A 27,036-nucleotide genomic window follows, 5' to 3' on the forward strand; every position below is an offset into this window, starting at 1 on the left:
CCATTCTCTTTCAAAACACCCGTGTCCTTGCCTGCACTCTACCTAATCTAAACTCTATACTGAGAAAAACAGGGAAAGAGGCAGAGAGGGAGAGTGAGGGACACAGATAACCATGCTGCGAGGCTTGAGGGTAGAAGGGAATTAATGCAACGGGAGAGACAGGAGTGAGACATAAAAATAGGGACACTCCCGGGCATGAAGCCTGGTAATTCAGAGTATGAGGGAGACAGAAATATATTTGCGAATGCTCACCTTCTCGGAGGCCTGGATGATCTTTGAGCGGAAAGGCACAATGGCACACAATACAGACAGGAACCAGAATATGAAAAGAACTCCAGAGGACTGAACCCCTCGCAGACGCTCATACTGAATCAGGAAGGTGGCCAGCAGCTGAAGGAAATAGAGACACATTTTTGGGAAATGGATCTATTGTTAAAAATAAACTTTACCCCTGGAAGACTGCACTAGAATGAAGCTTAGCGGTTCAGCAGTCTTGTCTGGCCTGGTATTTTTTGATTAGTCATCAGCTGCAGTTCCATGCTTTGGGTAGGGAGGGGGAACTTTTTCAGTTGATTAATGGATGTTGCTGATAAGTTATTTTTTCTGTCATTCGTGTGACCTCTCTGCTGTCATGCCACTTCAGGAACATACAATATGGTTCATTACCTGTATTGTTTATTTCACACAATCTTAATTAAAGGAGCCCAGTGTAATTGAAGCTAAACAAAATTATGTTCTACTCCAAAGCGCAGAACACTAGGTGCCTTATATTTCTTATCATTGCATCAATTCGCATTTTCACATGACCAAAAACATTTCATTTCATTCCTCAATACCTTTATACCTCACAAGATGGCACTTCATCCTACAGTAACACAAGGATCCTAAACATACTGCTAAAGCAAGAAAGGAGTTTTTCAAAACCAAAAACTGGAAGATTCTAGACAGGCCAAGTTAATAACCCAATTTGAATCCAATTTAACATACGTTTCATAAACTGAAGAGAAAACCTAAGGCAACTAGCCCCCCAAAAGAAGCAGGAGCTGCCACTGGTTGCAATACAGGCCTGACAGCGCATCACCAGAGATGAGGCCCAGCACCTGGTGATGTCTATGGGTAACAGGCTTCAAGCAGTCAGTGCATGCAAAGGATATGCCACAAAATACTTAACATGAATACTGTCCCTCGAATAGAAATTTAAAACTGTGGAGTATATATATTTTGTCCCAAACATTATGGAGCTCATGGTACATCTTATTAACAGATCAATCAGAATGGACTACACTGTGCGGTCAGGCTTAGCAAGAGAAATAGTTTATGTAGATAGCAGAATGAGGGACAATCTTCCTTGTTTCTGAAGACAGACTTCTAACTGTCACCAACTGCCTTTGTGAGCACTGAGGAAGCTTATGTCTATACATACAAGAGCATAATAGCATTGTCTGTTACTTTACAGTTGAGACTTTTGGTATACCCACCATTGTCATACCCATTACAAGTGGGGTGACAAAGAATACAGGTGGTAGGGGGTTTCCTGGCTGTATCTCATGGAATGAGGCAAACAGATCTGTCCAACATACAATCCATAACAGCAGGCCAATAACCTGAATGCAAAGATACACACATATCATGTTGAAATTATACAAAATATTATTCCTTGTTCATTTCTGTCATAACATACATATAATAATATTCAAGTAATATTCAAATGATTCATACACTATATGGCCAAAAGTATGTGGACACCAGACATCCAACATTTCATCCACAATTATGGGCATAAATATGGAGTTGGTCCACCCTTTGCTGCTATAACAACCTACACTCTTCTGGGAAGGCTTTATACAAGATCTTCGTTTCCATTCAGCCAGAAGAGCATTAGTGAGTTTGGGCACTGATTGAGAAATTAGGGGTTAGGGTTGAGGTCAGGGATCTGTGCAGGCCAGTCAAGTTTTTCCACACCGATCTTGACAAACCCATTTCTATATGGACCTTGCTGTGTGTCCGGAGGCACTGTCAGGCTGAAGCAGAAAAGGGCCATCTCCAACTGTTTTTGCCACAAAGTTGGAAGCACAGAACCATCTAAAATGTTATTGCATTAAGATTTGCCTTCACTGGAACTAAGGGGCCTAGCCCAAACCATGAAAAACTGCCACAGTCAAAGGGGTGTCCAGACGCTTTTGATCATACAGTGTCCAAGAGTAACTAATTGAAACACCAATATTATGCTCTGTACATTGCTTACTTAGATTACTAAAAAAACTGCTGCTTGTTAAGAATATGCATAATAAAAGAACAACAAACTCAGCCAGCCCCTTTTTGCCAAGTTGAGCCAAACTTGTACCAATACCATTTTTCTAAGCCTCCTGTTGAGGTTCACCTTAATACTACTAGCATAAATCTACAAATAAGTGTTGTCCTCAAAGCAAAACAGAAAGCTTAGAGAAAGGGCAAACATTTGGCTTTTCTATTCTCAATGTACCGTTTTCACTCTGTTCAACGGTGACATCATGATGTAGCCTTTGTTGTTCTTCTTCAGATACAGGAAATAGACTGAGAAGACAAGCCACAGGTAGATGCAAGGTATCCATGACAGCACAGACATCTGAAAACATTTTGTGAGGTCAGGGGAGTCTGTGTGTAGGGTCAAATTGGCATCCTACAAGGAGAAAAGAGGGCACAGTTAGGAATAACAACATCAGTAATTACATCAGTAAGATACACCCAATGGGCAGTTTGGAATGATAGAGTATACAAATGAAAAAAACAGAAACAACACAAACACATGTTAGACTCTAGACACTAGACTCTTTCCGGTTACTGCAATTGTAGAGGCATGAAATGCAGACGAATAGGTGATGAATAACCTAGAAATTGAACAAAATGGAAAATGGAAATACTGTATCTAACACATACATATAAAATGTATGGAAGGACTATAAGAATAAAAATAAATCTAAATATAAAAATGTGCAAGCAATATATAGCTCTGGATCAAAATGCCTATGGTTTTTTTTTTGGATGCAAGTGTTTCAGGTAGTTGTTTCTACAGTAATTATTGGTAGCCAAAGATAATGGGATATTTTAACCACTTTTAAAAAGTAAAGATTGTACCAACTAAATCACTGCCCTTAGCTAACGTGCTCTCCCTGTGGTAATATGACTAACATAATCATTTAGCAAATTTGTATGAGCGTCACAACTGGCTCTAACACTAATCTGTTTAATGTGAGAACATAAGAGGTTAAACAAAACAGCCCTTGCAACCTTTGCATTTTTATACCTGACCAAATTAATGCTGAACACTTTAAATTCCAGTAAATTAGCAGAATAAAATGAATGCTAAATGATTTACATTAAATGATGCATAACTATAAATTAGCATTGCAAGTAGCATTGTAAAAACTGTGATGCATATTCATACCCCAGCAACGGTGCAGTTTCTTTCAACTAAAGGACACAGTATATTCACACCGAAACAGCTGTCCAGAAATCTCTTGTTCACTAGTCTGTGTACTGTAGTATTGGAACTAAATTCCAACTCATATGCGATGAGATTCATGCATATGCTAATGTATAATCTCTATTGCTTTTGTAAATATCCAGGTGAGCACAACACATCAGATATAAGCTTTACATTATGGCTTGTAGCATATGGATGCTATTAATCAGGTCTATGGCCAGCCATTGCACTAATGGCCCACTAAGGGCACTTGGCAAAGTCAAAAGATCAACCACCTTAACATCAGAAAACCTGTATAACTACTCCCACTTACTCTTGACAATGATCTAGTCATCTTACTTTTCAATGTAGGCAAATAAAAATTTCCGCACTGGGAATAGAAGAAGTCAGCACAACAATTAATGTTTGTTTTACCCCCCCCCCCCCATTTCCTCTGGATTGAGTAATTTCCTATGCTTACTTTGTCAAAAAGACACCAAGATTACTAACATAGAGATTTGCAGATGGAATGGTGTACGCAACCATCCTGGCTGGCTAATAATGGCTTAAGGTATCCTTTCTCTGACCTTTTGTACCTAAATAACAGATGTCTCTTCTCTTGTCTGTAGTACTTGATATAGTCTTGGCTTGTTACAACAAAACCAGATATGACTACATTCTCCTACACCTATTGTTTCTTGAGATAGCAGTTCAAGTGATAGTGGACACTTCTTTCATAACCTAAAATATGACCCCAGTGAAACATGTTTTTACAGGGGTCAGATTACAAACATACCATCTGATTTATGGACCCGTTTATGATTTATGGACATTTAGGTTGCTAAGCTACTAGGCTTGGGTCAAGTAAACTGTAAACGCAAAACTTGCTGTCCTCCAAAAAATATTATTGTGGAATTGCTGCAAAATGACCATCTCCACTTGTAATAATATGAACAGGTTTGATCTTATCCGGATTCCTGAAACATAGCAGCAGACTCGGATCATACCACCTGACAATTGTTTCCCAGTAAAATTCAGTCTGTGGATGGGGTGAGAAGGTGAGATCTTGCTATTTTTCTCCCATCACAATTTTAAAATGACATAACTGCCTTACAGGACATTACCACTTCTGACTGCCTACACTTTAAACTGTTAGGTTCTGTTCCTTTAATAGTTGTCCCCACCTTCCATCCAATTAAAAGGATCTCTGTACTTATGTGAGCTCTCATGAGTTCGCTCTTGCTTGTTTTGTACCCCTACCCTCTAGTATTCAGTATCAAATTTCAATATCAATGCTCACCCAAAAGAATGTTCCTTTGCTGTTGATTTTATGTCTGTACAGTGCATGACTGTACAAACTGTACCTATAATTTGTGAATATGCTCAAGAATAACAAGAGCCATATACTGTCCTTCATCAGCTCCACTGGCATTGGTATTCTATAACTGGGCTATAAGTTCTAGCCGTGTTTGATCACATTATGATGACGTATAATGCAGTGTGTTTTGGCTCTGTACTCCGGAACACGGACTGTGGAATAAAACAATGAATATGAGGTTAAAGTTAACGACTGTTAGACTTAATATGAGGGTATTTTATTTAATAGCATACCTCAAACTAAAAAACAAATTAATTAAAGAACAAATTCAACAGCTACAAGACTTAAGTCATTTGATCAATGATGGTAATAACAGCATGACCATGTTTGAGACAAGGCTTTGAGATGATCTCCTTAAAATGGAACAAGCTAATGAGCTAACATAAGTCATACCAGCTTACAGCAGTGTTCTCCAAGACCTGCTGTGATTATTACAGTTTTATGGTTTTTCCCACGGCGCCGCAAGACTGCTGCCGTGGGCTATGAGCCACAAATTGTGGTCACTCACTCACTCACGGACGACCTTTGGAGGCGCATGCGCAGACGGTGCGCCATGGGTCTGGACGGTTTCATGCTTGTTAAACAGCTCACTCTTTTTTTGCTCTTCCAAGTGTAAAACACAGTGACTAGGCCTCTTTTCTCCAGGTATCATGGTGCACTGTTCATTGTGCTCAGCATAAAGCAATACCATAATTCCAAGCAGCACACAACACACCACTTGTAAGTACAATGTGTGACTGTTCATCACAAAATACAGGTATCATATTTAGGCTGAACACGTGTGTATATAAATATACACATCTTACCTCAGTGTTTTACTGACAAAATTGTCTGCAGAATCTCACTTTTTCAGTCTTTTCATATCTCCCTGTCTTTGTCGCACTCAATCTTCATATGTTGTGGGTGCAACCAAACTGAAAATACTCCTAATTAATTTGTAGCAACAGCACAGCTTTTTCTATATCAGTTACTTACCAATGGAAACAATGCCAAATGGAGGCACTGTATTTATAAACACAGTGCCTAACAGAATAAATTATCCCTCCTTCAAAAACCCAAACTGAAGTCCAAATGAATTCTACATAATGTAAAGATCTGAAATTCAGAATTTTACTACGAACTCAAATCCCACTATGTGCTGTAAAGAACTGCCAATAACCAATTAAAAGCAACCATTCAATAAAACTTTTTGTAAACTGTTTTCTTGGGGTGAAGGATGATGCAGCAACAGATCAATGCAGAAGGCACTTTGGCAAGAGATGCAAGCAATAACCACAAACATATGCTAGACAGAAGCAGATGATAAGGAAGATACTGAATCTTGGTGAGAGCATACTTCAGTATACTCCAATCCACCAAAACTGCATAAAGTATATGTAGCCAGGTTGACGTAATAGTGGATTTGTGCATTCTTGAGTTATGCTCAGTAATTTCTAACCTCCATAACAATGCAACCCCACTATACCATTGCGCAGCTGGAGACAAAAGATGACTCTACTACAGCAGCCCACACAAATAATGCTGTTTATCTGTTTTGCTGTACATTTAATTTCACTTCTGAATTATATTCACTTCAAGGTCAGAAAGTAGCTTTAAAGTGAACAACAACTTGTTGGGTAAGATTTTGGCTTCTGGTTTATGTCCAGTGTCTGTGTATAGCTTTACCATGTGACTGCAACTTCCCCCTCCAGTGCTCTGTTCAATTAGCAAGGGCAGCAAATGAAGGAAGTGATAATGTTCTAGACTGTCATCTTGTCTTGGCTGCTCTATGCCCTGCCTAAAAAAGTAGAGCTCATTACTGTCAGCACAGTTCTGCTGTATCAGCCATGTCTGTACACCAGGCTATTTGTTAGCTCGTGAGTGATCCAACTGGCCAATCAACATGTGACCAAATCATAACACATGATTCTAATCAAGAGAATCTGCAATTACTCATATTTAGTAATACAGACTACTTGGATATCACTTGTTTGAATGCAGAATCTCTTGTAAACAAGTTTAAATAATAAATAAATATAAAACAGCCTCTTGAGAAGGAACAATTGCATTAATAAGGAGACAATGTTTTTGTTCTTTGGTTGCCTGAGTTGACTTGTTTACATAGTGTGTACACACTGGTCTAAGTACTGTATACATTTTCTTAAATAAAATATTTCTTAGCCAAAGTGATTAGCCAAAGAGGTCTTAAAATGTACCATGACTCATTCAAAGAACATTTGTACCATAAATTAAACAAAACTACATTTATATAAGCAAAGTAATGCTTAAAACCTGCAATGCATTTACTAGATTATGCGATATTTATCAGGAGTTATTAGCCCAATGCCAGTAAGAAACATATTTTATTGACACAACAACATATTTCTATGTAGTTTTAGAAACATATTTCCCTTTTTGCAGTTTTCTAAGAAAATAACCTTAATAACTTCAGTATGAACTTTTCTGTTCTCACGTGTGCAATGTTGCTAAACACAGAAACCAAAGTTCCCGAAGGGAAGCGAATCCTTCATTTACATCTTGGGAGGACAAACCTCATTTCCAATTGGGCCGAGTTACATAAAAAATATAACAAGACAAGTACAATTAAACAAAGTAATTACAATCAACTACAGTCAGACCCATGATTAATTGTTTAAAGTGTTCCAATGAAATGAGCATCCAGTTTCAAAACTGTCTTTGAAGTCCCAGTATTTGAGTATTAACAGCATTCACCTAACAAGGACAGGTTTTTGGTGTCAAACAAGTACCTAATTTTAACATCACACCTCTGAATTTCCTTGGTAGTGAATGTGAAATGTGAAATCGTGGGAGAGATTATTAGAAAAAATATATACTCTTACAAAGGTGTCTTGTTGTGTATAAAGGACATAGAGTCAGCTATTTTGAAGGGTGGGCAGTTATGTGGTGCTTTAAAACTCTAAAGAACATATTATTCATTCACGGCCTCACTCTATTTTCTGACCTTCTGATTCTCTGATTCCATGAAATGCTCTTATAAACGTGGCAAGTCTCCACATATCACAAAAGTAAACACAGCTTTTCTTATCTCTCCCGTGCTAGTTTCCTTTCTTACACAGGCCCTGTATATGGTGGCAGACCTTCTCATATTGTGTAGTTTGCATGAAGTAACTGCAATATACTGCTCAGAAAGGGACAGTCCAAGCAGACTAGCCTATTGCTCCCAAAGCGGAACTTGTGCTGTTTATTATAGGCCTGTGGTCGTTAAAGAGACTGTAAAGCTGTTACTGCTGCTGTTCACTTTAGCAATGTTTTTACAACCTTCACTAAAGTATGCAGCATTTTGTTGAGTGCTGCCAAGTGAGCACATGCATGGAATTTAAGACGTTTAATAGACATGTCCAAATATTTAGCGATGTAACCCAGCTTAAAAAGCCCAAAATTGGACTAAACCATAGCCCTTGTCCTCAAAAATCATCTGAGTGACAAAGAGGCACCCGAAATGTAAACACAGTCAAAAAAGAAAATTCTCAACCAGGAACTGTCGTCAAAATCCCAGCTTTTTAATGCTTTTCTATGAATATTATATTGTCTTTTTGGTAATCATTCTCTACATTTGTTATTCAAAAAAGTAAAAAAAAAAAAAAAGAAAAGATTTTTTGAAGAATAAAATTCAGCAGAAATGCGTGATATATTCAGATAAACAATTGCTAGATATGTATATACAATATCCAGGACAAAACCATCTGCTAAGCTAATATCTTGCCCGAATACTTCATTGTAGATTTAGACCAATATCCTTCTAATATAAAAAAACATGACACCTATCAACTCTGTGTGCAATGGGGAACCAAGAGGGGGTGGGGGTGTATATATATACAGAAGGGTGAGAAATTAAAAGAAAGACCTGAATAAATGAGTGGAGAAACATAACAAATGCAGATGCTTCCATATAGCTGACATCCTACCATGCCCTGCGGCATGTATAAAATGCAGAGCAGGCCCAGTTGACGTCGATTTTGGATCAGGATGGTAAGAGGAACAGATCTAAGTAACAGGGCTTATTATTGGGGCACAGATGGCAGGAGCTTCAGGCACAAAGAGTGCTCAACTGGCTGGTGTTTTAATAGAAACAGTGACTAAAGTGACATTTGCATTTATATCTATGAGAATGACATCAGGAAATAGGGTCCAAAATCGTGCATTTGTGTGATAAGTAAGGAAAAACAGAAGAGCAACTCTTCCTCAGGTGACGGAGAATTTCAATGTAGGATGTTATCACAGTTACAGCAAAACCAGTCCATCGACAACTACGTAGAGAGGGATATTACAGTGGGGTTGCAGTGCATAAACCCCTCATTACAAAGACAAAATAAACCATAGGCACTGGTCTACAGAGATGTGGAAAAAAGTGATATGGCCCCACCCTTACTAAGACACCTTATGTTGGTTTTTTCCTTTAATTTGTCACCCATCTGTACATGCACGTACACATGGCCATTTTTTCATACACTGCTACATTAAGCACAGGGTTCATACACTTTTTCACCAATGATTTTCAATGACTTTTCCATGACTTCTCCACAACCTTTAACTGAATTTCCATGACCAAAACAAATGACTTTATCACAGCGGGACGATTTAAAATTATTTATTGTAACACTAAGTAAACTTAGGTCTGTATCTGAAACATATGGTGCCTCTCTAAAACAAATAAACACCAGACAGACACACTTAGATACATTCTCTCATATTTTAATTTGAATAGTTTAACATTTTTGTCAATGTCTCAAACAGGGCTCGAAAAGTTTATGTTCAATTTATTAGCGTTATCGAAAGCTGAAAAGTTGAAGCGAACGATTACGGCATTTTTTTTTGAAACGTTAACATAGTGTTTTGTGTAGCGACCTGGTTGAAACAGCTCATTTCTCCGATGCAGTTTACTGGCGGTTGATTTAATCAGCGGTATTAATGTGATGAGAAGCGCTTTGTCGTTTGAATGCATAACACGCAATTGCTTGAAGAGTCGACACATTTTAGGCGTGACAGTTTAACTGTTACTTGTAAACCGTACTGTTATATTGTCGTTTATCAATAAAAAATCTATTGCATATATTGTTGGTGCTCCTTACATTTTGGTGGGTGCTCCTAACCTTTTGAAGTTGGGAGCACCAGTGCTACCAAGTAAAAAAGTTAATTTCGAGCCCTGATATATTATTGAAGCTGCACTTCCCTGGCATATTGTCGGCACAGTAGGGCCTACGTTTACTAACTGGTACATTAGCAGAAGCGTGCCTGTTGGGCTTGCCTGTAAACAGACTGAGCCAGACCGAATTAACTTCTCTCACCATCAAAATACCGCGAAGGTTACGTGCCAATTTACGATTTATTACTATACATACTATTTTTATGATTGGATTAATTAGTAATTATATTTGATGCAACTTTAGCAATATTTCCATTACTTTTCCAAAACTTTTCAAAAAATATAATTTTCCATAACTTTTCCAGGGCCTGGAAATTACATTTTAAATTTCAATGACTTTTCCAGGTTTTTCATGACCGTACGAACCCTGTAAGCAGGACACACGCAGAAGTTAGAAATGAGATTTTAAATGATTCAGCAACAAAGATCATACCAGATCATACTACTTCCACAATCCACCAGACGGCTGTAATCACACAAGTCTGTTTATTTTGGAAGCAGAAGTAAGGTGAGAGCAAACAAAAAAAAGACTGGAGACAAGTGTTCAACCTAGCAGATGGGATCTATAGATGTTCAGCCTATGTAAATAATCATCGACATGAATTTGCACCTCTTCAGTAGGGCCTACATTGGCAGGATGCTAAATTACATTACTACTGCCATTCAAGCTCAGCCTACATTACATGATACATGAGTATTTGTACATTAGCTTATTCAGCAACCAAACAACTAACACAAACAAGCTATAAATAGCAGTAGTATTACACAAGGACATAAACACACATTTACATTTACACACATGCACACATACACACAGACATGTATATATGTATCCGCAATTTAGTCTCAATGGTTAACATTGGTTAACAAAATAATTCCTATTCTAGCATCCTTTAACAAATAAATCATTGATCTGGATCGAACATCAGAAATATAGTGCAATATAATGCACATAATGCATCACTTGTCAGTGAAATGATGAAACTATCTGCTTCCCATTCTGAAAAAAGGAGTGCAGTCTGACTCATTTCCTTTCTGCTGTGTCATACCCCCTCCCCCGGTTATCAGCATAGAAGGAAGTATGACCACGATCGATAGCTGCTTCATTTTCAGCCTGAAGCAGGTAACAGAGGGTGGTGTGGCAGGTGGCTATTCTTTTTAGAGCACTGACAATGGGGGCATGTAGGTGTGAAAACACATCCATATGCTCTTTGACAGCCTTTGCCAGAGAGCATTTTATGAATATTTACCCTGGGGAAATTCAAACAGCAAGGGTTGTACAATTCTGTAGATGTATTGTCTAAATGGCCTTGAAATGACAGACAGAAAATGGCAGGAACAAATATTACTCAACTTAAGCAAACACTGTCATGGACCCAGTATCCTAAGGCTGATTATGATGTGTGAAGATCAAACTGTTTCAGCATATACACATTACACATACATATATATACACACACAAACACACCCACTGAGGAGATTGCTTCAGATTCAAACCTTCTCTCAAAGAGCAGGCTGATCTTAACATTAGGGCCAAGCGGCCAAAACCAGGCTCCGTTTTTGAAGTTCACTTCCTTGTCTTGTGGAGAGACGTTGCTCACTAGCACCAGTGCGGTTGGCTACAGAATAGTTTTTTCAACCACCCATTTCAATAAAAGTAAATGGTAATAATACGGTCAAAATAAGAGAAAATGTAGTGGCAATGTCTCTTTTGTCTTTGCCTAATGTCTCCCCATATACCGATTTGTTATTGTGTTATTTGAACAAGACTAATATTTTGTAGATTGATTTTTTTTGTGTGGACAGTTTGCGTCACTGCCAAGTCACTGTATCTCATGCGCTTAGTGGACAATCAGACTTCATGTCACTACTGTGCAGTCTCTGGCTCTAATTTGTACAACATGGAGGCCCCCATGAACTGCACTTTTTACTGAGCTCAAGGAGAGTCAATGGATGTAAACTAACTTAGCTACCTAGCTCTTCTCATGATGACCATACAATTAGCTCACAACATTAAGTAGCCTAGGCTAAGTCATCAAAAATGTACATTTACATATATGTAATGTTATATACAGTACATTTACATCTGGCTAGCCAGCTATCAATATGATGTGAAACATTTTTGCTAGCTAGCCATATCAAATAATTTAAACAGTGACTGAGTGGCAGGCTGCTATCAGCGTGCCTCCCTGTTGCCTGTGCACACTGGTTAACGTAGCACTAGACATAATGGTCTCGCATTGTTCTCATGTTCATTTAGAACTTTAGAACGATGGAATTTTTTGAACGTGGAGAAGCTAGCCTGATTTTGTAAGTTAGCATTGTGTCTCCCCATTTTAAGTCTATGGGCAATTCATCATCCAAATTCAATTTTTTTTAAAGTCTCATTCAAATTTCAATAAAGTCTACAGACATGAAAATATAAAAAGCTCACGTCTCAAAATGATCAGTAGAATGAGGGATCTTGTGTCAGGATCTGTTCGGTTTAAACTGAGTTATGTTAGGGTTAGGGCACAAAAAAGCCTTCATTTTAAGGGGGTATCCACAACACAGTAATAGTGTAACATAGCTATACCAAAATATTGGTATTTGGTCAGCCTATGGCAATTGTAGTCCACCTCTGAAATGGCATTGAGAAACGGTGGAGATATCGAGGTTCACACATCACGATTTTACATGGGAGAGATGATCAACACAACTATACACCATGCGTTACCTGTTTCAGCGTAACGTATGTATGTATGTACTGTAGGCATGTATCTGTGGCGGCTGCCGGGCCAAAAATTGAGGAGGCAGAAAACTTCCCCTTAAATATTATTATTGGTCTTGACTTGTTTTCAAATCATTTTCCTTGATTAACAATACAGTGATCAGGTCACAAAATACTCAGTATCATCAGGTATGACCAGTTCTCCTCAATTAGATTAGGTGAGAAATAAAATTATTTTTATTTGCATCACAAAATGTTGTGCACATTTCAATCAACATTATTCTAAATTGTGCATACATGTACTGTTTGCCTTTCCATGCTCACACTCAGATAATATTTGTGGCAAAGATATGCAATGCAGATTTTGTAATTTAAACAATTTTGAGAGGTTTTGTTAGCCTTTATTGCAGGTTGTGCTGAAAGCCAAATGGTAGTTAACACAGTGGCATATGTTTTTCACAGATGAGGAGGTTACTTTGGATCTTTGATAGTTTCTTTTGGTCTCCACACTTTGCTCTTGCCATGACTCTGATACTAGTCAATATTTGTCTCATCGGTCCAAAAGACCTTTATCCAGCACTCTGCAGGCTCTTTTAGATTATTTTGCAAACTGTAATCTGGCAATCCTGTTTTAGCAGTTGACTAGTGGTTTGCATCTTGCGGTGTAGCCTCTATAGTTCTGTTTGTCAAGGCTTTTGCAGACGGTAGTCACTGACACATCCATGCCTGCCTCCTGAAGAGTGTTTCTTATCTGCCAAACAGTTGTTCGAGGGATTTTCTTCATTACAGTGAGAATTTTTCATTCATCAATGGTAGAGGTCTTCCTTGGCCTACCAGGCCTTTTGCAATCATTGAGCTCACCATTGCTCTCTTTCTTCTCAATTATGTTCCAAACAGTTGATTTTGGTAAATGTCTCTGACTATTTCTCAGTCTCATTATGGCTTTTTTCACTTTTACAGGAACAACTCTTGTTCTCAAATTGACAAATGCCAGTAACAGACTCCAAAGGCAATCACATCCAAAAATCATGACTAGATACTGAAAGCTTTCTTATGCTTGCATTAAGGAAGCAAATGAGCACACATGACTAATCAGGAGCACCTGTGAAGCCATTTGTCCCAGACATTATGGTATCTTAAAATGGGGGGACTATTTTTTTTTTTTTTAAGTGCTGGAATTTGAACATGGTGATATGTATTAAAATACCCTTAAATAAAAGTTGAGAATCTACATTTTAACTGCTTCTGAATTGTTTGATTAGAAATCTAAAACTGTGGAGTACTGAGCCAAATCAAGAAAAAAATTATTCTTCCCAAACAAAAATAATACTGTTGAATAAACAATAAACCCACACAAGTGAGTCATTCCAAAGGAACGTGAACTTTATACATACCGTAATACATATGCAACTATCCAATTTCTCCTGTCTCCTGTCCTGATTCTCTAGTACCCTCTATTTCCTGGCAAGCATACACTGCTTTGTTAGTAACAAAACAAGTTCGATCAGCATGATTACTTCAGTTTTTGAAACTTTAGCAAATTAAAAAGGGGGCATAGTCAAATCAATGTTGGTCTTTTAACTGAAATAACACAAACAATGCCATGCTTGTTTTTAGGACAAGCACCCTGAACATTTTGCATTTTTAGCAGTTTTCTGAAAACCACTTTATTGCGGTTTCATGCACTTTCTTTTGTACAGATTTTTTGAAATTCTGACATGATTTATGCAAATAATTTCTAGTAATATGCTCTTTACCTCATATCCCCTTTTAAAATGTAATTATTGATATCTTAGTATAAAATCAAATTAGAGCTTGATAGTATTGTACAGATAGCAGGGAGGAAAATTGGAAGAAACCAGTTTCAGACAATGAGCCACAATTCTAATTTGTCACCGCAAACCCAATCAAAGCTAAAAAAAAAAATCATTAAAAATGTTTTAACCAAATAAGAAAGCATGGCAGTCTTTTGTCATTCAGATTAATAATCCTGGTAGATGTGGTGAGTAGCACAACTGTATATTATTCCTTAAAATGATTTTAAATGATTATTTTCCAAATTCAATTGGTTTTGATAATACATCAACATATTTGTCTCATCCAAATCAATAAATACAAGCAGATTAATCCCTGCCTGTAAGATGCTCCAGAAAGATCAATGATGTAGTTCCTCACTGGGAACAACTTGGAATTTCAATTTTCCGGAATGAGCACGGCTACTGGGAACATTAACTACACTTGCGACTGCACCAGATCGCAGCGTACAGACATAAGTGAGTGGAGTAGTGTTGCACATTTGAGGGAGCTGTGTCATTGATGGGAGGAGAGCAGAAGGAATAACATAAAGTTTGATACATTTCAGACAGAAGCCTGAGGATTTGAAACTTCTGATTTCAAGCTGGGAATGATGGCTGGGCTGAGTCTGGCACATTTTATTCCCAATATCCTGTCAAAGTTCCTTAAGTATGGGGAGATAGTCAAAGGTAATTAGCTCTGTTTGCAGTCTCTACAATGGCAGTTTTCTGATTTTGTGCAGTGAAGAGGACCTTAGATGCAGGCTATTGCAGCTGAAATAGCAAAGGAGGTTTTTCTGAGGACAGTGCTGATGGTGGGGTCTACTTTCTGAGAATCCTCTGAGGATTTGAGGAATAATGTGGTAGACTGTAGAGTGCTGGATCTTAAGCATCCATGGAGAGTCAGGCTGGAGTACAGTTTAGTCGTTATGCTGCACAGTGAATGATATGATGCCAGAGAAAGTCATTAAGGACCATTTCAGCTACTGAGTTAGACTTCATGTATGTCTTGTAATGAGATGTCATTGTTGTCATACTATAAATTAAGATATCTAGGTCCTGCCTCAGGAAATGGTGTGTTGGATGGAGTGCCAATCAAAATTACTGGATGTTTGAAAGGCACAGTTAAACACTCACCTTTCGAGGGCTAAATTCCATAAAACACTGACTTGTATTATACTGACATGTAATACAATGCCATACCTTTCATTAGCCCCCTGCAGCAAAGTGTATTTATCTCCATAGGATTTGTAAATATGCTTATTATTTCACAAACTCTAAATTGCCCTGGGAATTCTCTAATTCACAAAATAGAATACGGACTTTTCGGAAATAGTCTGTACTCTGTTTTCTATTTTGTGAATAAGAGAACTCCCAGAGCAATTGAGGGGTTGTGAAATAATGAGCATATTTACTTTCAGCACATTGTTGAGTCAGGGCAAATACAGAACCAATGCTTTATCAGAATTTTTAGAATCTTTTGTGTACACAGAGCAGGAGCAGTAATCAATCTAGTCATTCACACGTTATATTTTTAGGGCCCTTCTGCCCTCACTTGCTCTCCTGTGGAAGCTTGCCCACACTTGTAGCATTAGGGTACTTCTGCTTTTTAATGTTTTAATACTGACTCATCCAGTATGAACACTGTAGGGCTAAAGACAAAAGCTTCAGCAGAAACATATATGAGATCAGATTTGATGGATGAGAAGCGAGGCCCTCCACATACTCCTTTTTTCAAATACAGAAAAGCACAGGAGAAGAATGAGGAGAGATATCTAACAGATGGCATTACAACAATTATTGTTTCTTTAGAGTAACATTCTTTTCAGGTAATAAAAATGGCGCATAAGAAAAACATCTGGGGTACATTACAATGCTAGGTACATTTCTGCAGAACAGTGTGTGATATATGGCCAGTGCAAACAGCTTTGAATCTTCCAATTTTGTAGTACTACAGCTGGCTACTAGAAGAGTCAGAGAGGCACCTTTCTTTTTCACAGGGTTGTTGGAACAGCAAGAAGGTCGCAATTAGTTTTGTAGGGCATCAGTAGTTTCACTACATACAGTATCTTCCGATTAACCAAGCAGTGTTATAAATGTGGACAACAAAATATAAATCTAAATGATCCTGGCAGTCAATGTAAGGAGGGCCAGACCGGGGTAATAATATATGTCCTCTTGCTCATTTTAGAAGGAAGCCGTGCTGCAAATAATGAGTGCCTGGTTGTTACGTACTCTGTCCTGTTATTATTTTGCTTGTGTGTGTGTGTCTTTAAATTCTAGGTGCAGCTCACTGATGAGCTGAGTGAGGGCACCTGTGTGAAGGTGTGGGCTGAGCCTATAAAAGTGGCTCCTTGCCCTGTTCACACTCTCTCACTCCCTGATACAAGACACAGCTTCTTGTTTGTTTTTCTGTTTTCCCTGTTGTTGTCTTTTTGTAAATAAATGTCCCTATTCTTTTGCATAAAAACTGGTGTTGTGTCCCTCCTTATGTTGTGGCTTTTTGAGCTGGTCGTAACATATTGGGGGCTCGTCCAAAGCTCTTTATTGAGTTAGGTGAGTTAATCTTTGTACCCCTAGAGCTACAATTTCTATTTTGTTTCTGTTAGTTAGTAGGTTCATGCTGATGCTGCCACATGAGGTAGAGTTTTCATTTTTTTGAGCTTGCCTGGTTAAGTAAGCCTGTGGGTGTTGGTGTGACCATCACCACTTTGTTATTTTTGTGCGGTAACCCTGGGGTGGCCCCTGGCGTGCCGAGGAAAGCCGACTAACTAGTTGAGTTCTAGTTAGATAGAATTTGTTTGTATTCTTGAAAGACAGAACTTATACACACAGACACACACACACATGCACACACACACAGACAGGTGACAAATTAAAGGGAAAACCCCCATAAAATGTCTTAGTAAGGTGTTGGGACACCACAAGCAACCAGAACAACTTCAATGTTCCTAGGCATTGATTCTACAAGTCTCTGGAGCCTCTGGAAATCTACTGGAGGCATGGAACAGCATTCTTCTAAAGGATATTTCCTCATTTGGTGTTTTGATGGTGGTGGTGAAGAGCGTTATCTAGCAAGTCAGTCCAAAATCTTTCAAAGATGTTCAATTGGTTTGAGATCTGGGGACTGCGAAGGTCATAGCATATGAATCACATTATTTTCTTATTCCTCAAACCATTCAGTGACCCCTCGTGCTCTGTGGATGGGGGCATTGTCATTGTGGAAGAGACCACTTCAGGATAGAAAGGTGATCAGTTAGAATAACTTTGTATTGATTTGCAGTGACAAGTGGACAAGTGGACCCAAACCATGGCAGGAAAATGCCCCCGACAGCATAACAAAGGCACCGGACCCCCTCATGGTAGGAGTCAAGCATTCAGGCCTGTACCATTCTCTTGGTGTATGCCAGACATGCACTCACCCACTTGTTGAGAATATGGTGAGGGATGACTCATCTGACCATATCACTTTTTACCACATCTCTGTAGACCAGTGCCTATGGTTTTTACACCACTGAACACTCAAATGTGCATTCCTCTTTGTAATGAGGGGTATGTGCACAACAACTCTACTATAATATCCCTCTATATGTAGTTGTCGACAGACTGTTCTTGCTGCCACAGTCTGATCACGTCATGCATTGCCATTCTCAGTTACCTGAGGAAGAGTTGCTCTTCTGTTTTTCCTTGCATAGTACACTAATGCACGAGCATCACGGTCATGAAATGTGCATTTTCGAACACAATTTCCTACCCTGTTTACTGATGTCTTTCCCATAAATCTAAATGCAGATGTCACTTTATTCACTGTTCCTATTGAAACGCTGGCCAGTTGAGCAGTCTTTGTGACTGAAGCTACTGCCATCGGTGCTCCAATAATGAACCCTTTTTCCAAGTCATTTAGATCATTTCTTCTTGCCATCTTGATCCAAATCCAAGGTCAACTGGACCTGCTCGTTTTAAATTTTATCATTTTTTGGGATAATTTGACTGAAACGCAAATATATACAGAAGAGTAAATGATAAGATGCAGAGGGCACATTAAATGCAGAAGAATAGCAAAGGTTGCAACAGGCATGCATACATTTTAGGAAGCGTATTTTCAAATGACCACCTAAAATGATGTAACTCAAACATGGTAGAGGTAACAGCAATTTATTTTAGTTGAAAGGTGGACGGTAATATTCCCACACCCCAAACATAGCACCAGCAATTATGCAATATGAATTTCAAAAGGTGCTTATCCATCACAATATAGGGTTATTATAGGATAAATAATAATCACTCAGGTGGATTTACTGGGGCAGGGTGATGTACAGTATGAACAGGCAAATGGCACAAACTACAGAATATGTTCATATATACCCACAAAATCAGGTCTGGGATTTTATTTATGGGTGTCTTTGTTCTACACATATCTTAACAGTAGCATAGTTGTGCTTCATCTGTGACAGCAAGGTCTGTCTTGTCTTCTCTGCTGTTCTCTCAGTGAGGACAGCAAAATCATGTCATAAATGCCAGACAGTCCCCAGAGCGATTTCTACCAGCTAGCAGGTGCTATAAATTGGCACCCTGGGGGTAAAATGCTCATAGACCTTCCACATCTTCATCTTCGCCTTGTGTGAAAGCTTGTTTAATTTCTTCCAGTAATGCAAACGGACATGGATGATTAGAAATCCACTTAGTAATCTACCATTTATTCTGTTCAAGCAGATTTCAGTGATGATGGCCTGCATTAAGGCTTCACTAAAATACAGCTGTAAAGGAAGATTTATTTAACCTGCACTGACAAATGTTTCCACATGTCTGGCAAACAAGCCTATTATGCCCCGAGTAAGTTACGGAGTCTACTCTTTCAGCTTGTCATACTGATTGCAACTGTGTATAAGTTACCTACTGTTGTTAAAGTGGAAGTTGTAAGCAGATTTATTCCAATATGGAATGTAGTAGAACAATAAAAATCAATACGATCAGGACCAAAAGCCTTTCAGTTAGTAGTTTGTAAGCTCATGAAGCCAGTTATTTGAATTCTATTACATAGATTAAAAAACAAATAGCTTGCTGAAGAACTGTTATCTGTATGTCAATTGCTATTGGGTTTAAATCTTTCCAAAGGATATGAATGACTTAGAAAGAATAGTGGTAATAACATACATAAATCATAATTATTAATTTTAATATCTAACATAATATGTTTTTAAAAATGTGGGAACAAAAGCCTATGTGTGTGTCTGCATGCATGTGTGAGTGTGTGTGCGTCTGTCAGATTCAGGACAATTATTTCATTTTACTTCTCCCACTCCTGATACTGTTGGTGATTGTTGACAGTCAGACACAAATGGCCCCATGATATTTCAGGTTCTTAAGCTCAAACCACTAAAGACACTAAAACTATTCTAATGGTTTCTTATGTAATGAATAGTTGAACAGACCTATTTCACATACTTGCTAGGTCATAATCAAACTGCTGATCTGCAGTTTGGCTCCAATAAGAAAACACCCAGCACGCCATGAATGGTGGAAGTCACTTAAGAATTCCACTAGAGTCCACCTCTGGTCTGCCTGACTGCCTTCAGTTTCTTTTAACTTTGGGAAATACTCAATAGCCGCAAATTAAGTATAAACTACGCTATAGACAGGAATCATTATCGTCATAAATCACAAAATGCCATACTCGGATAAGCGGATAAGAAACAAAAAGATCTTTGGCTTGTGATAACTTTTACAAAGTAAGAAAATACCAAGTCACGCAAGCATTTCTAATGTACAACAAAAACAAGGGGAGACAGGTTTTGTATCACTTGGTTCCCTATTCTCAATTCCCTGCACGTTACAAACAGCCAAGATACGTGACACACACTTCCTCTGTAATTGTATGAACTTTGTACTTCATTTGGTCTACACAGCAGGATGTAAAAATATATTTTTTAAACTGAGGCTCTGATTTTACTTTAAAGATAAACTTTACAAATGCAGCTGTACAACTGTTTTCAAATAAATTATCAGAAACAGTTGGGGGAAAATGTCTGCTGTGTGACCTTTGGCCTTTTTTTTTTTTTTTTTACAAAATTGAAAAACTAAATGCCTTAAATCTCTTATAATCACATATTCATGAATAATTATATCAATACTGTTTAAGTTTAACACTGGAACTGAGCATGTGCTCTTCCTGTTATGTCTGAAAAACACCGACACACAAATACACCCCCCCCCCCCCAAACCACCCACCCACCAACATTTAATAATAATGCTTAATTCCTACCACCCTACCCGGTATGTGCTAACTGGAATATTTACAAGACATTGTTGAAAGATGTCCAGAAAATGTAATAATTATTTTTGTAATTTCCAGTGAGGCCGCCACCAGAGTACATAGACAAAGCAGGCTGAGGCCTTTTTATGACAATAAGGGACTTCACAGTATTAAAAAAACTAACAGACCAGAGCATATTGTATGCACTATGTAACCTGGAAAAGAACTGCACTACTTTACTGCAGTGATGCAGTATAAACTCCCGCCTCTTGGTTGCAAGGCAGCCCATAAGTAACCAACTGATGGGTCTGGGGAAAATATCCTGACTGTACGAAGCTTTTACACACATTAAGTTACAAGCAATGTGCCAGCATCTTCAGATATATTAGGTGTGATGTTTAAAACCCTGCAGCAAATGACACAGCAAAAATACTATACATGCCAGGGCACATAAATGTTATGCAACAAAAAATGCATGTTATGTTTAAAAAAAATTCACATTCAAACTTTGTGTGACAATACAATACTGGGCAGATTTCAATACAAAATTTAAAATAATGTTCCTTTTATCATGAACAAATAAGTATATTAATATTTCTGTGTCGTAACAACATTTATATGGAGGCCCTGCATTTATGACTTATTTTAGCTGTCTTCAAACTCTTCAATTATAAATGTTTCTTGTGAAATAAGAAATATTGGCTTAATGACAGCAGATTTTGTGTTGAAGTTTCAACAAAAGTAATATCAATTTTAAGGCATAGGCTGCATAAAAGACAACCATAATGAATACTGCATTTATGAAAATGCCCACTCATGAGTAGATCCATCAAGGGTATTGCTAAATTGACTCACCACAAATACTTCCAAAGAACTGAACAACATTCCAAACAACATTCAGTCAGAGCTTCTGATCAGTGCGTGGTGAGTCAAAAAAACTAAAAGTACAAATAAATGATGATCATGCAGATTATTACTTGTCAGTATGTGACATATTTCAAGCACCACAGCATGGGCATTCATCAATTCAAAATAATTTCCCCTTCTTTACACATCACCCTGTGGCCCGCTTCCCAACAGCACATCCTAAAAGCAGCACATCCTTTAATGTTTTGCACCAACAGAACAAAATGGCCTAAATAAACACACATAAATCACAGTTTAGCACCACCTTATTCACTGATAAATTAGAACACTTATAACAGTGTATTTTCTCAGCTCTGTTCCTCTCTGTACTCCTAAGCATACTTCCCATCGCTGTCTTCTTCTGCTGCTAGGATGATCACCCTAATCCTGTTTTGGTTGCTTTGCTTATTCCCTGAATCATGATCATCTTCACCACCCATTGGGATAAAAATCATAATTTTGCCTTTCCAAATTGCTATTTTTCTTCCACGTGAGTCCTTATCTGCCTCTGAAATTCTCCCCTTCTGTTAAAACCCTCTCTCTTTTTCAACCTGGTTCATTGTATCCATGCTTTAAATATCCACTATCTTTGTTATCACCGGTTGCAAGTAGTGAGTACTTTAATTCTTTTCAGATTAAAAAAAACAATATATACAATATATATCATGCATGTACAATGTTTTTGTTACCCTTTAGCTATACATGACGTCTACAAACCAAACTGCATTTTTGAATTGTGCTTCAGACAGATTATCTGACAGCTATCTTTAAGTGATTTAAGTGAAAGTAATCTGAAAGGAGTACTGCTTCACACTTGGTCCTATAATGATTATATAAATGATGGAATCAATTTTGGCAACTCAAATAAATTTCAATTGGAGTACAAGGCACCTGGAAGATTTGTTCATGACAGCCTTGAAATTGCCATTTTAGCCTGCCTGTGGTAAACAAAAAAATTGCAAAAACATACTGCTAAGGTTAGTCTTTCACTCGTTTTCATATCAATAAAATGCCTGCTCCATCCTGTAAACCAGGCAAAAATGTAGCAGCTTTCAAGGTTGACTGATTTTTTGCTCATGTTAACTGTGTCACATAGTTCATAAAAACGCACCTCTAGTAAAATATGAAAATGGCAAGATTTTGAAAAAGCTGTTTGCAAAAAGTTCTTAACTATAAATCCTGGTTTGTATTCATATCTGCTAAGCACCATGAAATAAATAGAACTCCAAATCAACAAAGGTCAATGATAATACTTTCATGTGTAGAGACCACCAACAACAGAATCACCACAGCATCCAATTATCACTTTCTGGATCTAAACAATTAAATGCTCAAAAGCTATATTAAGCTTTGACAGCATTGCCCCAAGCCTTTCAGAAATCAAGCTCATAACATGCATAATATATTCCATCTAAGGTGTCAGCGAGATTGACTGACATTCTCCCACAGGAAATGTATAAGCATATGCCTCATGGCCTTGATTTGCCTCTCTTCCACATCTCCCCTAAGCTTAGAAGTTCAAAACATTTGAATGTAACAGTTCAAAGTTAATAAGCTCAAGACCATTTCAGAAGGACATATAATGCAGAACTGTCAAGTCATCTACTTGTGCATCCCCTCCTATACTGCAAGCTTTTAATCAATGGAGCATTAACACAGCTGAAGTTGCTTAAATCATCTTTGTTATTTAGTTATGTAGTCTAAATATATACATATTCCAGACAACTTAAAATATATAACGCTAATAAAAACTGTTAAGGCTGCTTGTACAGTGCATGTTCTCTATGATATTCCAGTCAAATATAGCTTGTTCTTCAATTAAAATGTAAAGGGTAGCCTAAAGCTTTCCAGGACACTAATGGGTCCAGGTGGCCTCAAGAGGTGGGGTGTGTATGTGTATATTTGTGTGCATGTTGGCACAGGGGGTCTTTCTCATATTTTTATCCCCACACAAATTATGTCTTGTTCCGTACCTGCACATTGCTGCACGGCTCTGATAGTTTGAAGCTCTGATTAGTCTTTTTTTCAGGCATGAAGAATGTGAATGTATGTATTTGTATAATAAACTATATTAGTGTTCACACTAGCCCAGGGGTCCTCAATCTTATCCAGAAAGGGCCAGTGTGGGTGCAGGTTTTTGTTCCAACCAAGCAGTTACACACCTGATTCTACTAATCAGCCACTAGAGTCTTTGCTAAGGACCTTGATTAGTGGAATCAGGTGTGTAACTGCTTGGTTGGAACAAAAACCTGCACCCACACTGGCCCTTTCTGGATAAGATTGAGGACCCCTGCACTAGCCCATGGAATGCTGCATCTTTGGAATGCAGGACGTCTCAAAATCTGCATTTTACACTAATTCACTTCTGTTCTGATAAAGTTAACTTTTTTCCATAATATCCCAACTCACAATAATAGCACAATAAGTGTTTGTCGTTAATAATTTTATTATGACACTCGTAAGAGAAGTGGGATGAAATACGTTACAAATAATATTTTGCCGTTCTAATCAAAACAGATTTTGCCACACAGGCTAATAACAGAAACCTTAGGAGCGATTTCTGCTTTATTTACTCATGCTGCACAAACTACAGTGGTGAGGGCAGAAATAAATTTTTGGGCAGGCTTGTGAAAATGTTGGTCGGCTGACTAGGTAGGTTTTTTTCAGAATACATTTTCCACACAGCACACAACAAGTAAGCTGTAAAACTATGGAATCTCTATGCTGTCTCTCCTGCCTTCTTGTATTTACAGTATGTGTAAGAATACAAAATGTTTAAGTTACCGTAAAAAGGTTGAAAACTGTTCAAATAACCTTAATTATCACAGACAGGTTTATCCTCTACACATCCAAAAATATCTATTCAAAGTAATGTCAATAACTATATAATGGCACATTTAAAGTCAGACATAAATCTGTATTGAAGAACCTCAGGATTGTATGGGTGTGGCTGACTGTTTTAGTGGGACAGAATACTTCTATTTGCCTCAAACTATGGGAGGATATATAATAGCCGCAGACAATGTAGTGTGAAGCTATGCACAGATTTACTTTTACAATCACGTAAAAGTATCAAGTTTTAGTTTTCTTTCTCAATTTTATTTTGCTTCCTTACATCCTTCTTCTGATACTGCCCATTATCAGCTGTAGCAGGTAGGCTTACTACTGTAAACTCGCTCATATTTTGGTTTAATAAGTTATATACAGTACATCATACCAGCAATACTGTATGCAGGTCCATGTCCCATTCCTTAGTGAATACAGACAATATGATATAAAGGAGCTAAAATGTGGTATAAAGGAGCCTAATCAATTAAACTGTAAAATCCACTTAGTATAGTTTTTTGCTATCATTCATTTTACTTTCCTCAATAGAGTGCTCCTGTTTATTTTTATTCTGATTTCCCACAAGGATGTCCTACTTGATGGGGCGGCACGGTGGTGCAGTGGGTAGTACTGTTGTCTCACAGGAAGAAGGTCCTGGCCTGGGCTTTTCTGTGTGGAGTTTGCACGCTCTCCCTGTGTTTGCTTGGGTTTCCTCCGGGTACTCTGGTTCCCTCCCACAGTCCAAAGACATGCAGGTAGGCCAATTGGAGGCTCTAAGTTGCCCATAGGCATGAATGTAAGAGTGAATGGTGAGTGAATGGTGTGCGTGCCCTGCGATAGGCTGGCAGCTTGTCCAGAGTGTATTCTTGCCTCTCGCCCGATACACGCTGGGATAGATAATATAGATAATGGATGGATAAATGGACTTCCTACTTGACTACACATGACCAAAATGCCAGCAAAATAATAATTTGGTATCAGTAGAATTTTCTAGAGAGCTATGTGTGCAAATAAGACTTGCACAGCTTAGAAATTCAAATATGTTTATTTAAATAGCAGACAAAGCATTTTTGGCTGGACCGCAACAGCGGGGCCAGCCCTACGAACGTGAATGTCTGTGACTGAGACACTGAGTGACATTCAAACTATGTGGCCATGCTGCCTTATCGATTTTGATTTGAATATAAAAATACCTTAATTACAGCAAAATAATCAGATAAAAGTCATGGATCTTGAAGGGTTGAAAATAAGTCTGGCACAGATCTGATCCTCAGACAGCAGACCAATTGAAATATTTTAAACATATCCTAGAGAGAATCCTTTTACACATAATTTAGATCCCTTGGAATTGTTTCTATAGCCCGGTAATTAAGTATTGTTTTGTGTCATAATTGATCATACTTCAAGAAAAACAAGCATTAAAGTTACTATATTTACTTGATATTTTATTAAATACACAAATGATAGCAAGACAAGGCAAATTGAAATCATACTCGCATCCTGAACTTAATCTGCCTTTCCTCCTGATATGAAATGCACCATTTCACACGCAGAATGCTGTAACTGAATAACATTCTTCACTCTCACACAATTTTCAGTCTCCTGACTCCTCTTATAATTCAAGCCACTGTCGTTCTATCCCCTTTCAAATCAGTGATCACACAGAGTACCATGCTAAATTCCACCGTTAGATGACAAGGGTTCCTTAAGGACACGAAAAACTGCAGAATAGGAGACTAGCAAAGAAATGCGCTTTACCATGCTGCACTGCAAAAGCACCGGTGGCAGTGTATTCAGGCAGCCCCAACTGTGGAACCACAATACAGAGGCACTAATACTGCTATGTTTGCAGCCTCAGTCCTCACCACCTGAAGCAACGGATTGGGCTAGATTTTGAAGTCACCTTGGTTGACACACATTTCTACAGGGTTCGGAATAATTGAGGTTAAGAAAGTAACCTCACACACTGCTTAACTCTGCTGGAGAGCACCATTATCATATGAACCCTTACCTTCCAGTTGGAGCGCTGAATTTGGGAAGCACCTGAGAAGCTGGTATCGGCATGTAGATACATTAATATCTATGTGGAAGTTTCAAACATTTAAATGTTTTATTCCTGGGATCAGCATGGCTCCAACTCTAAGTGTGATGAATTAAACCTTTCTTTTTGGCACCAACAACGATGAACTTGCTATTAGTCTTCCTGCCCCCAAATTACAATTTGTCAAAGTCTCTATTTTTGTTGTGATATTAAAAGCTGCATTTAAAGAAGCATTTAGCTCTGTCTGCCTTTTTTGTTTTAGTTGTCTTTCATGGTACACAAACAGCTCGCAAACATAAAGAGTAAACAGTTGTAAAATATAGTATAAAATGTCTGAATATAGGAAGTAAAAACACAGTACATCCACACTAACTATCTGTCAGACTCAACTGGAAAAAGGGCCTGCATGATGAAGTCAAGACAGAGTCAAACACAGAATTCAAAATCTGAAGGTCATTTAGAGCCTGTTTCAGTACTGACCAGTTCAGATCAAAAAGTTATCAGCTGGCGAGACAGTTTTCAG

The 27,036-nt window shown here is 38.1% G+C and overlaps 1 protein-coding gene across 5 annotated transcripts in view; it reads right to left on the bottom strand.

Annotated features, from left to right (window-relative positions):
* Positions 1-27,036, bottom strand: part of abcc3 (ATP-binding cassette, sub-family C (CFTR/MRP), member 3) — a 63,719-nt gene that overhangs the window by 34,279 nt on the left and 2,404 nt on the right. For all 5 annotated transcript variants that reach the window (XM_064322986.1, XM_064322987.1, XM_064322990.1 and 2 more), the window contains exons 2-4: positions 2,483-2,659; positions 1,479-1,604; positions 253-390 (exon numbers count right to left, since the gene is read on the bottom strand). In XM_064322986.1, the coding sequence (XP_064179056.1) occupies positions 253-390; positions 1,479-1,604; positions 2,483-2,659 (441 nt within the window). The remainder of the gene's footprint in view (positions 1-252; positions 391-1,478; positions 1,605-2,482; positions 2,660-27,036) is intronic.

The sequence above is a fragment of the Anguilla rostrata genome, chromosome 2 (genome assembly GCF_018555375.3).
Source record: "Anguilla rostrata isolate EN2019 chromosome 2, ASM1855537v3, whole genome shotgun sequence".
Classification (NCBI taxonomy): Eukaryota; Metazoa; Chordata; class Actinopteri; order Anguilliformes; family Anguillidae; genus Anguilla; species Anguilla rostrata.